The 14053-nt window shown below is 32.0% G+C and overlaps 1 protein-coding gene across 6 annotated transcripts in view; it reads right to left on the bottom strand.

The window, feature by feature from the left end:
• The window catches only part of LOC143239908 (uncharacterized), a 62871-nt gene that overhangs the window by 44478 nt on the left and 4340 nt on the right, over nucleotides 1-14053 (bottom strand). Inside the window, exons 1-3 of one of the 6 annotated variants that reach the window (XM_076481541.1) lie at nucleotides 5915-6201; nucleotides 4986-5249; nucleotides 360-1045 (exon numbers count right to left, since the gene is read on the bottom strand). In XM_076481541.1, the coding sequence (XP_076337656.1) occupies nucleotides 360-1045; nucleotides 4986-5000 (701 nt within the window). In that variant the 5' untranslated portion in view covers nucleotides 5001-5249; nucleotides 5915-6201. Of the gene's footprint in view, nucleotides 1-359; nucleotides 1046-4985; nucleotides 5250-5914; nucleotides 6207-14053 lie in introns of those variants that run through there. The other 5 variants (XM_076481569.1, XM_076481550.1, XM_076481578.1 and 2 more) reach the window with 5 other exon arrangements.

Here is a 14053-nt window from a genome sequence, read left to right as displayed (position 1 = left end):
TGTTAACAATGTACAATTTCTTGCTCATTGAAAAAACTACAATTTGCCTTTCACACACATTTTTACCTTGCTGAAAAGCATCTCTGAGTTGATGAAAAACACACTATTTTAAATTTTGAAGAAAACAAGAAATACTTAATAAGGATAGTGTCATAACAAACAGTTTTGCAGTGAGACCTACCCTCTGTTATGAAGTAATCAAAGTATGATAGAACAATGTTTAATGTATTACATCTGATGAATATATCTATATATTTAAATTAATTATCAGTTTTCAATGTTTATGAAAAAAAAAGTACCCAGAAGTTCCATAACAGTTGCATATATATTTAAGGTAAAAATCAGCTACACTAACTTACATCATGAAATTATATATTTCATTCACTGGGAGACTTCCTGTCCGGCTGTTTTTAAGAGCCATGGCTATAAGACAACTATAAGAGAAAGCAGGTTTAGGGTAGCACTTTTCCTTGTTGTTTATTTGGAAGTCAGACTTGCTGTTCTTACCACTACTGAATTTCTGTTTGCTCTTGGGACTATTTATGACTGCAGTTATAGATGATGGCTGCTCAAGGGAAATTTGTACAGCTGCATGGTTGAGATGTTGAGGACTGGAGGATGGGCTGGACTTGATTAGTTGTGGCTCTAAAGGTGAACCACTAATACTTTGAGAAGTACAAAATGTTTGATTTTCACTGGTTTTTGCTGGTACTGCTGTAGGTGGTTGAGGCATGGTGATAGGTACTCCTGTTTGTGGGTTTACTAATAATCCACCAGGAATATCAAAATCTGTTCCCAAGTTGAAAAGCTGAGACCCCTGCACTAAACATGTTGAGGCTGCAACTTCTTCTACCGTACTGTCCATATCTAAAGATTCCAGGGGTACAGCAGGAGTAAGATCTGTCAAAGTATGTTGGTGGTCCTCCTGATCATCTGTAGAGTCTCCATTACAGGTTAGGACAACATCTAAATTACATCGAATATCTGAATCTAGCATATCCTGAAGCTTAAAGGTGTCACCATACATGTCCATGACAAGGCCTACCTAAAACAGACAGAATAAAAAATTATATAAGTTACTGGTATATCTCTAAAATAATTATATATATTTATTTGGAAATAATATATTATGGTGGTAACATATATTAATAACTTATGAAGAAAGACACATTACACATTTCAATAAGGTATTAGATGTATAAACAGGAAGTTATGACATTAAGATCATGTGATTTGCTTTAATAAATGAAACAGAATGAGTAAACTGTTGTAACCTTATTTTATGGTAATGTTCTACTATATGATTCTTAGAAATAACTGCTAAAATTGAGTTATATCCTTATTTGGACTTCTATTTGCCATTATTGATTGGTCTTGTATAACAGCAACATTATTCTGTTCTTCTGCCAGACATATTTGTGTAGAGAAATAATAAAAATGAAACAATTTAGCTGTGAGTTCAATCTATTTTTCATGATTATTATAACCAGTATATTTTTTTAAGTTATATTCTTAGTGTTTTAATTAATTTGCTAGCTATTTAATCAGTTACCTAATAGTTGCAATTATATCGATTAATGTAAAGAAAACAGTCAACCAATCAAAGTTAGAGGTTTTGATTATTTTGAATATCAAAAAAATTGAAATACTGCCATTATGTTTGTCATTAAGCATAGTGGGAGAATGCTTTATAACTCGAAAGGTATGGGTTTGATTGCCATTGACACTAAATTTACTTGTCCCATCTCTGTTATTCCAAATCTATCTGCAAGAAATTTTGAATTGATGAAGAGAAGAAAGGCAACTGGCTGACAGCACCTGTCAATTCTCTGGATATTCAAGTATTACATAAAGGTGTAAAATTTTCTTTTTGTAAGAATCCCTATCTAATGGTTTTTTCTGGAAGATAATAACTGTATTCTTTGATGTCATATATGAAAACATGGATCTAGAGGAGGGTCAAAGGGTCCACCCATGCATGTTTTCTTTTTTCCAGGAATCAATTATATTGTTTAATGGTGTATAAACAGGTGAGGATTTAAGATTTGGATGAAGGTGATCGAAACTCCAACCGAACCATTCCACCTATTTTTCACCACAAATTAACTATCATTTTATGTTGTAGAAGTAGGCATAGATCTAGGGCAGTCTAATATCCATTTATTTTTCTCAAAAATTAACAATAACATTGTCATATAGTATCAAAACAAATTATTAGATGTCAGTGTTTTTCCTTGACTGGTTAATTACCATAAAAAATTTTCAGTTTTCTTCAAGTCAAGCAACTGGAATCTATATCAATTGGGTTAGATTGATTACATCCCATTATTCCAAAGGGCCATAAGCCTTACAATATGAGTAAATACATTTTTATTTTGTTGATCAATATATTTTTAACTATATTTATCTTACACAATATATAAATATATATATATAAAATGGTAATGAGAAGGTGAAGGCCTCAGTTCATCATTTTAATAGTTTCTGCAAATAAGTATAAAACTTCAAATATCCATATTAATTTTTGAGTAGTATAGAGTAACTAACTGTAAAAGATAAATCAATGGCATTATAAGTTTCAATAATAAGCAAAAGTGGATCATTGAATGAGTGATAGAGGCACATGCCTCTCACAAAGTGTTGATATATTTTGTAACATATTGTTAAGCTTAGGTTTATTTTATAACATTTATCATTTAGCCTCAAATGAAAAATGTGAAAGTTAGAGATTTGAAATACATACTAGAAATGTATGCAAGCATCATACACTATATGCATCAAATCTGTTTTGTGTCCTACTCATTTTTATTGATTTTCTCTGGTAACAATTGAGATGTATTATGGAAGTATGAATCATGTTATGAATATAAAATTTAAATTATCCAAATGACTGAATTTCCATAATACTATTATATCTTCTGCTTATGATGCTTTATTTAAGTAAAATATATATTGAAATAGATTTACTGTTATACATTTATTTTAGTATCTGTGTGTTTCAGTTTAATATTTATTTAGAAATACACGTAATGTACATTGTTAAATGTGTACTGCAAAAGCCCATCCTGTTCTCCAAATTTTTAGAAGTCTTGAATGTGAGAATAAACAGTACATGTTTTACACTGTTGCCTACTGAACTTTTAAGAATTTTTCCAAAAGATTATAAACTGATGCTTCAAGAGGCAGTTGAATGATACTGCTTAGTTGTTATAGTCAGTATACTACAAACCTCATACGCTGTAACTGTGATAAACGCTTACTGATTGGAAAAGTACAAATATTTGACCAGGAACATTTATGAAACATTCAACTTCAGAGAATTCTCTTAACATTAGTATTTCTATGAAGACATTACATTATTTCATTGGAAAAAACTCATGTTAGCAACAAGAGATGCCTTACTGTTTAGTGGACTGTACAAATATCAACACTGAATTATTCATTCATTGTGAACCATCAATAAAATATTCAGTTCCAGACTAGACAAAATACTCAGAATTGTTGCTAAGTTTGCAAAATACTTGTATATAAATCATTATTTGTAATAAGTAACATAATAAATCTGGAGATCTGCCCAGAATAAATTATGACACATAGCAATATATGCACCAAATATTAATTCTACTCAAAAATTTCTTTTTAAAGGTTTGATGCTTTTAATCACAACTGAATTGTATATGGAATGTTAACTTAATTGAGTAGACTTCCAAGATATAAGCTTTTTTTTTTAAATAAAGAAAATGGAATCATTTTGCTAATGGATTTCAAGTGTTAAGATTGGTTGAATAAATTATTATTGGTTTGCTTAACTAACAAATAATGTTTGTCATAATAAGAGGCTGAGGGGTGTAAAAAATCAGAATTCAGTCTTAGTTTAAGAACAACTTTAATGTGTTGAAATGTGTAGACAAACTCATGTATGTAGTACTGAGCCTGACTGTGAAAGGGTTAATAAAACACTGATTGAAATTTTTTTTTCAAGCCAAAATACAAGCTTACAGAACTGGAACTGTACCTTCTTGCTGTATTAAATCCAACTTAAATTGTTAAATTCAATATAATTTTCTGCTTGTATCATCATTGAATATGAGTAAAAAAGTAATTTTTCTTCATAATATAACAATAATTATATCAAATTAGAAAAAAATATGCACCAGCTTAATTAGTGTCCTGAATAGGGGAGAGAGAGGTTAATTGGGTAAGTTGAAACAGTCAAATTTCTTAAATTCTGCCAGCTACAGGTAGGCAATAACAACTTCACTCTATCATATTGTTTTCTTGCATAAGGACACAAAGCTGTTCAAACAAGAAAGGTTTGTACATTTTCTAAATTGTTTTTGTAAACGAAACATATTATCTTATTATTTTAATAGATTAAGGTCATTAGTCTATCCATAAAATTAGACCAACTAGATCTATTACCATAGACATTGTTTTGAGCAGTATACATGCAACTGCCACATTATCTCTTGGAGTTAGTTAAAGCATGTTGCATCTAATCCCAGAAAAATGAACTTAATAAAGAGGAAAAATATTTAAAGAAATATAATAGACATAATCAAAACTAGCTCCTATAAATAATTAGAATGAGGATTGGTTAGAATACGAATCATACACTCAGTAAACAGTATTTCCGAAAAGAGAACATACAACTGAGACCTGTGGTGAAAGTTTTTCCAATGCTGACCCTTTCTTTGGAAATGCTCTTCTGAACTCCACCAGAAGCTCACCTTCTATACACTCTTGTAAACAGATTCTCAAAACTTTCTTATTCAACCAATATTAGGCATACATGGTATTTGTTCAGTACACCAAGACTTAGAAACTATCTTCAAATAGCTGGACTTACCTCAACTCACACATTTATACTTGAACAAATGTTTCTAACACAAAAAATTTTTAAAAACAGAGAAGAAAAACTCTTACTCAGAACAAATTATTATTTTGTTTACCACAATGAATGTATTTTGTAAATAATTTCTTACCAAGAATACAAACATACTGAAGGGAAGAACACTAACGTCAAACAACTATGCATCTTCATTCATCCTGATTTTTTTTTTTTTTGAAATCCGTGTTTTAGTCTCAAAACTATGTGTTGTTGTCTTTCATGTATTGCAACTGAAGCAATCTGTTTCAATGAGCAGCAGTAATTAACCATCATGCTGATGTTCCATCTTCCTTGATATCTCCTCTCAGTTTCCCTGATGTCTTGATAAAACCTTTCCTCTCATTCCTTGTTGACAAAACTGAAAATTTCAAGGAAATAGTCCACAGGTAAGCATGAGAAATTAACTTTCAACGTTATATTATAACCAAACTCTTTGAATTTATCAAGCATGTTACTGACAGTATTTTCATAATTTGTGTCCTTATTCTCTAAATATTTGTCAGTAACATCTTAAAAGTCAATTCACACTTTTTTCAACTTTTCTTATTGTCCTTTTTGAACTGTTCACCCAAAGTCAATTTCCCAATATGAGATCCAATAAAAAAAGCCCTTTAAGAAAGAGGCGGGATTTGCTCACATAGATACTTGAAACAGTCACCATTTTTATCCAAGGTTTTTCACACACAATTTCATCAAGCCCAGTTGTATGCGAAGTAGAGGTAATAGGATTTCCTTCACGTCAACTACAGTTTTACATTAAATGTTTTTAATCATGATATCAGGCTGACTCTTAGTGACCATTGCTTCTTCATCCAGTGTTGATTTTATGCTTTGCTGCCCCATTCATACAAAAAAACCACTGAAGTTTTATATAACCAGACTGTTGACCCAACAACATACAAAGTCTCAACAAAGCAGCCAATTATGTTCCTTGCATCTGACCTTATTAAAGAAGTTAAATAACAGAAGCTTTCTGTTAAATAACTGCCAAAGTTAACAGTAATTATTGTATGTTAAACTTACCAATTTTGAAAAAGTTTATCAGGGTTTTAATTCAGAAATCTCCAACAACACGATCTTTAGGCCATATAATATAAGCAGAACAGGCAGTGGAAATGCATTCGCAGCCAGTGTATAGCTGTACTTTCTACATACAACGTTTACAATCTGTACAGTAATGACCAAAAGTTTCACTCAATGGAAGTTCAAATCGATGTGGACGGAAATACGGTCAAATTTAGAACATCAGTTGTTGAGAAGGTATAACTCTTCGCACATCGATGATACCTCGAACACGGCTTCACAAATTACCGTTGTGACAAATGTTTCTAACACAAAAAATTTTTAAAAACAGAGAAGAAAAACTCTTACTCAGAACAAATTATTATTTTGTTTACCACAAGAATGTATTTTGTAAATAATTTCTTACCAAGAATACAAACATACTGAAGGGAAGAACACTAACGTCAAACAACTATGCATCTTCATTCATCCTGATTTTTTTTTTTGAAATCCGTGTTTTAGTCTCAAAACTATGTGTTGTTGTCTTTCATGTATTGCAACTGAAGCAATCTGTTTCAATGAGCAGCAGTAATTAACCATCATGCTGATGTTCCATCTTCCTTGATATCTCCTCTCAGTTTCCCTGATGTCTTGATAAAACCTTTCCTCTCATTCCTTGTTGACAAAACTGAAAATTTCAAGGAAATAGTCCACAGGTAAGCATGAGAAATTAACTTTCAACGTTATATTATAACCAAACTCTTTGAATTTATCAAGCATGTTACTGACAGTATTTTCATAATTTGTGTCCTTATTCTCTAAATATTTGTCAGTAACATCTTAAAAGTCAATTCACACTTTTTTCAACTTTTCTTATTGTCCTTTTTGAACTGTTCACCCAAAGTCAATTTCCCAATATGAGATCCAATAAAAAAAGCCCTTTAAGAAAGAGGCGGGATTTGCTCACATAGATACTTGAAACAGTCACCATTTTTATCCAAGGTCTTTCACACACAATTTCATCAAGCCCAGTTGTATGCGAAGTATAGGTAATAGGATTTTCTTCACGTCAACTACAGTTTTACATTAAATGTTTTTAATCATGATATCAAGCTGACTCTTAGTGACCATTGCTTCTTCATCCAGTGTTGATTTTATGCTTTGCTGCCCCATTCATACAAAAAAACCACTGAAGTTTTATATAACCAGACTGTTGACCCAACAACATACAAAGTCTCAACAAAGCAGCCAAATATGTTCTTTGCATCTGACCTTATTAAAGAAGTTTGAAATTTTCATGTTTCATTTAAGTGAACTGAATGAGCAATAAAAACAGATGCATATATGGTACCACTGTGAAGGAGAACAGTTTTTAGAATTATTTCAGAGGAATAAATGAACAATTCATATTAACTTTGTTGATAGGTTACAGCTTGTACTGTTGGTATTAATTCAGAAATACTGTCACAATAAACCAGTGAATCTTCTTGCAAAAAATATAGTATAAATGCTTTCTCATGATTTCTCTCCCAGTAAAATTACATCCCTAACAAAAGTTAGTTTTCAGCTCAAAATCTGAACCCCAAAATCTGTCACCAAATCAGACATTTCAGATCAAAAACAATCCCTATCATCACTTCAGTTGACAGATTCAGAATAAGATGAAATTGTATCAAGAGTTTCAAGTGAAGTAGGTACAGGTACTTCAGGCCTTACAGCAGACTGAAGGTTTCTATCTATTTCAAGTGTTGCAGCCTTGCAGCAGTCATTTCCAAGATTTCTAGGCTCACTTTAGAGAACTAAAATTCCAAAAGATGAAGACATTTTTCTTAATTTGAGTCCTCTATCTCAACTTTTCGACACAAGGAGTGCAAACTTTGTGCAAATCCAATTATTTGTCTTGGTATTGAAGTTTTATGCCAAAATATGTGTAATGTGCATTTTGATAAATTCTGTTGTGTTTTGTCTTTGTTTCTTAACAACAAATTTACCAAAACTTTAACACAATATATTTGGGTCATTTACGCAATCACATAGTGACAAATAAATAATAATGAAAGAAAAAAATAATCTCAAAGTGCATGCACAATTACTATCCAGAAATTACATGATATGTGGCCTGTTAGCCATTTATATACTAGTAGTGCATTTCTTGTGGACTCTAGAACAATTGATAAGACTCTCACATCACAAATGGTTTACAGAAACCTATAGCTAATGGATGTCAACATCTTAATCACAAAAAAATGTGACTCAGTTTCAATGGAAATGATTCACTTACATAGATGAACATATAACATTTAATGAAAAATATGTAAATTATGGATAAAAGTGGATATAATTTTTGGATTCAGGGCACAGGAATTACTAACCATTAATTAACTGATTAGCCATAGCTGTTAACCAGTTTGGTATCTGCATTTGGACCTTGTCTAATAGAAGGAATATCCCCAACATGTTTGAAAGCCATGACCACCAATATTTTCCACTCCGAGTTAATGATAATGAGAAGAACTGGTAATGAAAATGTTTTTGTTTTTTGTATATACACATACACAAAAAAAAACATGACCAGTAAGGAATTATAAAGTATCTCTTGGTTCATTAAAACCTTTGGAACTGTTCAAGGATATATTGAAAAGCATTTAATCATTTTCTCAAGTTCAGTCAAGAGTGTAAGCAATCAGTAATGAACTAAGATTTCAACTGGCCATATAATTTTACATCAAAATGTGTGTAACTTTTTAAACTTATACTAAGTAAAGATGGATTGTTTTAAGATTTTAAAAAGTTTGTAGTCAATCAGAATCCTGACAAGTTAAGGTGTGATGAGAAGAAGAAAGAACTGTCCAGTGGAAACTTTTTTTGATCAATAAAATAATTATATGCATTGTGTTTCATCCAATTTAAATGATGTTATTAGCTGAAATTTAGAAGTCACTAATGTTAACAAATGCATAAGTAATGTTGTGCTGTCTCTGAAATTAGTTAGAATGCTTCTAAATGTTCTATCTTCTTTCAAACACTTCAGTTAACATACTTAATTGCATTATTTTTTGTAAATATGGAATCCCAACACTTAGGAAAAGGCACTTAAAAATCTTGTATTTTCTTCTGATAGTATTAAAGCAAACCCCATAGCTCATTTGAAAACAAATCTAAAAAGGTGATAGCTTAACTAGCATCATAGGTAATACACAAGGCTGCACCCCTGCTCACACTCAGCTATCCAGAATATATGATACCATAAGGAACCCTTTAGGTTACCTGTTCTTAACATTGGGCCTCATATAACAAATGTAACTTGCATAACTTATTTTCAATCAAAACAAAATTTCTATCTGAAATAGTTAGACTGAATGTAGTCTGTGTTTGTATATTTTGTCTGTGTTTAAAATGAAATGCTATACACTGGGCTACACTCTGACCATCACAGGTATTGAACCCCAATTTTATAAATTTTATAAATCTTGAATTTACCATTAAGTCAATGAAGGCATATAATACATGCATAAGGCTCATGTTATTAAAGTACAAAAGGTAAATCATCATTCAGATAAAATGGAAAGAGACCATGAACACATTTTGAAAAATAAATGTGTTAAACATATATATATACCCTAATAAACAGCTTTGAAAAAAATCACAAAAACCATCAAATAGGCTAAAACATTTTGTATGGCTATTTACATGTCTATTTTTACAACTTCATGTAGCCAAATTTGAATGTTCTCCAAACCCTTTAAATCTCATATGAGGCTGTATTGATAAACTTCCACAACTGAACACAGTCTTCACTGGGAACAACAATTTCATGTCTATAAGTTTTCCTGTAAATTTTTGCAGCTAATCCTGAAAGTCCCCAAACATTTACCCTTAAGCTCAACTTCTTGGGGACTCCTCACAAAACTTATGACATTTTTTTTCTTCATTTATTGCTCTGTATAGGTCAAAAGCCTATAAGCAAACTGTCAAGTTGTTTTGTCAAAAATTACAGAAAAAAGTTTGCAGTCCAAGTAAACATAGAGAGATGCACATACAGTAATTTTTTTTGTACTTAAATACATAGAATTTATGTTGTAAACCTTTCATATAAATACAAAACTGTCTTACTTGGGAAATTTTCCATATTATTGTCTTAACAGTTTCATATTCAAAGCATATAAAACACAGCACTGGTAATACACAATGGTCATAACATGTAAGAAATTTTAACAGACACGTTGAGAATCCTACGTTTTATTCAAAGACTAAACATATCAAAGGTTGTTCCAAAATTATTATAACTGTAAAAGTAAATTTGTTTTCCAAAAATTACTACTACTTTTCTTTCTCTCTCTCTCTCTCTTTTATTTATCAATACATCCTTAAATATTTGAAAATTAAAATTTTCCTAAACTGAAAATTAATTTACAATAATTCTTACTTCCACTGACACTATAGCTCTTTCTCAATCTCCAGAGTTTCAACTCTTTGCTCATCTAAGCACTGAGAATGCTTGCTCCAGTCTTTTACACCCAGTCGGAATGCCTTGGACAAATTTTAATTTGTAAATTTCTCCCCTAACTTCAATGTGCTCTCCATTTAGGCATTGTATATAAGTACCTCATCCAATAATGTAATTACTTTTTCATGACATAAACCAGCTTTTAGCAGGGTGGTAGGGCAGGAGAGTGTCAGTGAAGGTAAGTATTATTGGAAATACATTTTCAGTTTAAGAAAATGTTAACTTCCAAAACATGTTTACCGTCCCCTGACACGATACACAAGTTCCCACACTGAGAAGGTGAAGTGGCTGGTGCAAGCATGATCTATACAGAAAGCATCTGTATAAAGCAGAAGTGGAAAAATGGCACAAAAAATATATCAGCCTGTTTACAATGAGTAACAATATGTTATTAATTAAGCTCATAGCTACAGAAAAGGTTTTTAATCCTGCTGTTGTTGACAGAGCTGTTAAGAAACTAAGAAACAGGGATAAAAATATTAGGTTAACCTAATGGTTTTAAAACCATTTGCTGAAAAAAGTAAAGAATATTTGGTACTATCATTTATACCGGGTTTATCTAACAAATAATGAAAATATTTAAAAAACAAACTATTATCTGATATACAAATTGATAAACAAATTACCCAACTTTTTACCACAGTTAAAATAAAACTGATTTACTAGAAAATTTTGTTCTTACACTATGTGATTATAAAATAGCTTACACAGGACAAACTAGAAGAAATTTAAAATTTAATATTCATGAATACAAAAGAAATGTTAAACACAATAATATTACCATTTAACCTTTAACACAACACATCAGTGAAACTAAACATACAATTTAATGGGGAAAAAAACTTCTTTTAACACAACCTGGAAATTTGACTAGTAATAATATACATGAATCTATTGAGATAATTAAACGTACGAACTAATTCAAATTATAAACAAGGATGGTGTACCTGATGAAAATGTCAGTAGATGGCATGAAATTCTTTAATATGCAATTTGGTCTTGTTATAATTGTATAAATATGGGTTGTATTTTGCTAAACATTACATTCCTCAAGATGATGCACTGATATATGCCTCAACATATAGAGTGTATGAAACTGTTTTCCAGTCTCATTGGCTTTCTTATTAATTTTAATCTTGTATAATAAGTTATTGGTATTTTATTGTACTTTGAAACTGGAAACTGTTTTACTGTAGTAATTATAGTGAAACTGGTTTGCCAGTGTGGAATTGACAAGAGAAAGCATACCTGCCACACAATGGAATCTAGTAAATTAAAGACTTTGGAAATAAAACAGTATGTGATTTTAAAAATTACCTCTGATTAAAGTCTAACAAATGCTGTCAAAATAACTACAGGGGGGTAGTTGAAAACCCTCAGAAGAAGAAACTACCAGATCATGTAAGTAATAAAATAGAAAATATTAGTAGAAGTCCCCATACCAGCCCAAACAATGTCTTCCAGGGAGAAATTCAACCAGGCAGCTAATGACAAAGAGATAAGATGAATCTCGTGAAAAGTAACAAACAAAAGATTCATCTCCTGTAACTATAATCCATTATAGGCCATGTGAATAAATCTGCAAAGCCACCTTGTGAGGATAATGGGAGATAAGTCATAGGAAATAGAAGGATCTCAATGAATGAATACCCAGTTCCCACTACCTCAAAATGAGTTAGTGTGAGCCACATAACACTTAAGGACTTGGCAGAACATAACAATTGTTCAAGATCAGAGTGGTCAGAAAGGTAAGAAATGGCTGGCAAATGGAATGGTAAGAAGGATCTTTCCTTTTCACTGGCTGCCAGTGTCTTGAGAAGAAAAGACCTATCTGCTCAAAGCAGGACAAATGTGGAACAATAAAGAGTCATAAGTATATAGATTGCAAACAACACTAACCAATTACATCCACAATCCAACAACAACAAAAAATACAATTTAAGAGAAAGGTGAAATAAGGACCACAAAGCAAAGAGCTCAAAAGAAGGATAAGACAACTCATGTAAAACAACTGTGAAATCCCAATTCAATAACTAAAAACATCATCTGGGCCAAAGAATAAAAAAAAAAATTAATAGACCTCATAAAAATGTAATTTAAAAATCTTCAAATATTTAGAATACCTAAAAATAATACCTTATATAAAACAAAAAATGATAGAAATGTTTGGATGAAGATTTAACTTCCTTTTAAGACACCACTGATAATAAATATTCAATTTCCATTGATAAATGATCCTGGTTGGCCTACATAGGGATTTAGTTAAGTGCAGAGAAACCTTGGAAGTTAAACCCTTATGTCAGGCAAAGGAGCACATAACTTCCAAGCATGAAGACTGAGTTTTTAATCATCTGGATGGAGAATGTCTTATTGAAATGGTCTCAACAGAGACTTCTAAAATGGAAAAGGTAGGGATGGACATTCCTGCAGATACTGAAGAAGAGAACACCAAGCTTAAGCTGGCTCATAAGTTGAAACCAAAAGAACTTGACAGGGAGTAGAACAAACCATAGTCACAACCTGGGGCAGTAGCTGAACTGGGGAAAAAGCATACAGATGTAAACCTGTCAAGTCTTGACTGAATGCATCTTCTACCAATGCTTAGGGATGATGTATTGGAGAGACCCAATCTCAGAGCAAATCCACTGAAAAACATTATGATGTAGTATCCATTCGCTCATCAGAATCCAGTTGGGTTGAGACAAATGATCTACAATTAAATCCATCACTCCTGGAACATGACATGCTAAAAGAATGATACAATGGGAATGAGCCCAGTACAGAAGATCCTCAGTATGAAAACAAAGGTCTTGAGAATGTGTGCCTCCATGATGAGAAATCTGAGATACAACTGTGGAATTGTCAAAATTTATCACAATATATTTTCCCTTCAAGAGAAACAGACATTCAGCTATACCCCAGTGTACTGCAAGAAGTTTGAGAATGTTGATATGGAGGGTAAACTCAACTTCTTTTCAAGTACCCTGGAACTCCTGATCTTAAAGGTAAGCTCCCCTTACCTGAAGACATGCATCTGTGAACAGATGGATCTCATGACAAGGTGATGGAATGGGTACTTCAACAGTAGTGTTGCTTCTGAGTAATGAAACAAGATGATCCAAAGAATTTGACTGCATGATCCATTGGTTGTGCAGTGACCACTGAAGAGATCTCATTTGCTCGTCCCAAAAGAGAGAGAACCATCCATGTAATAGGAGAAAAAGACAGAAGTAACAGCCTGTCAGATCTTTGTATAGTTTAAAGCCTGTGATAGGTTGGTTTAGCTTGACTTAAGTGAGTATTGAAAAACACACTCAAATGGACAAGATACTGCACTGGTGACAAAGTAGATTTTTCTAATCTTATAAGGAAATCTGCTTTTGTAACTTCTAAAAGGATAATACGAGACTGTTGTTCTGCTAAATGAGGGGATAGAGCCAGGAGTCCTTATAATGATGTGTGGATAGGCATAAGGAAAAGCTCGAACAACTTTGCAGAATATATAAGGTGCTGATGTAAGACCTAGAATTGTAATCACGTGACCCTTGTTCATAAACCTAAAAAACATTTGGGAAGATTCTGCTGCAGAAATATGAAGATAAGCATTAGTAACATCAAACTTGGTCACCAAAAGTGATGGTGCAAAGTGCCAT

The sequence above is a fragment of the Tachypleus tridentatus genome, chromosome 2, assembly GCF_004210375.1.
Source record: "Tachypleus tridentatus isolate NWPU-2018 chromosome 2, ASM421037v1, whole genome shotgun sequence".
Classification (NCBI taxonomy): Eukaryota; Metazoa; Arthropoda; class Merostomata; order Xiphosura; family Limulidae; genus Tachypleus; species Tachypleus tridentatus.
The sequence above is the reverse complement of the archived record's forward strand: the minus strand, read 5'-3'. Positions and strand labels throughout refer to the sequence as shown.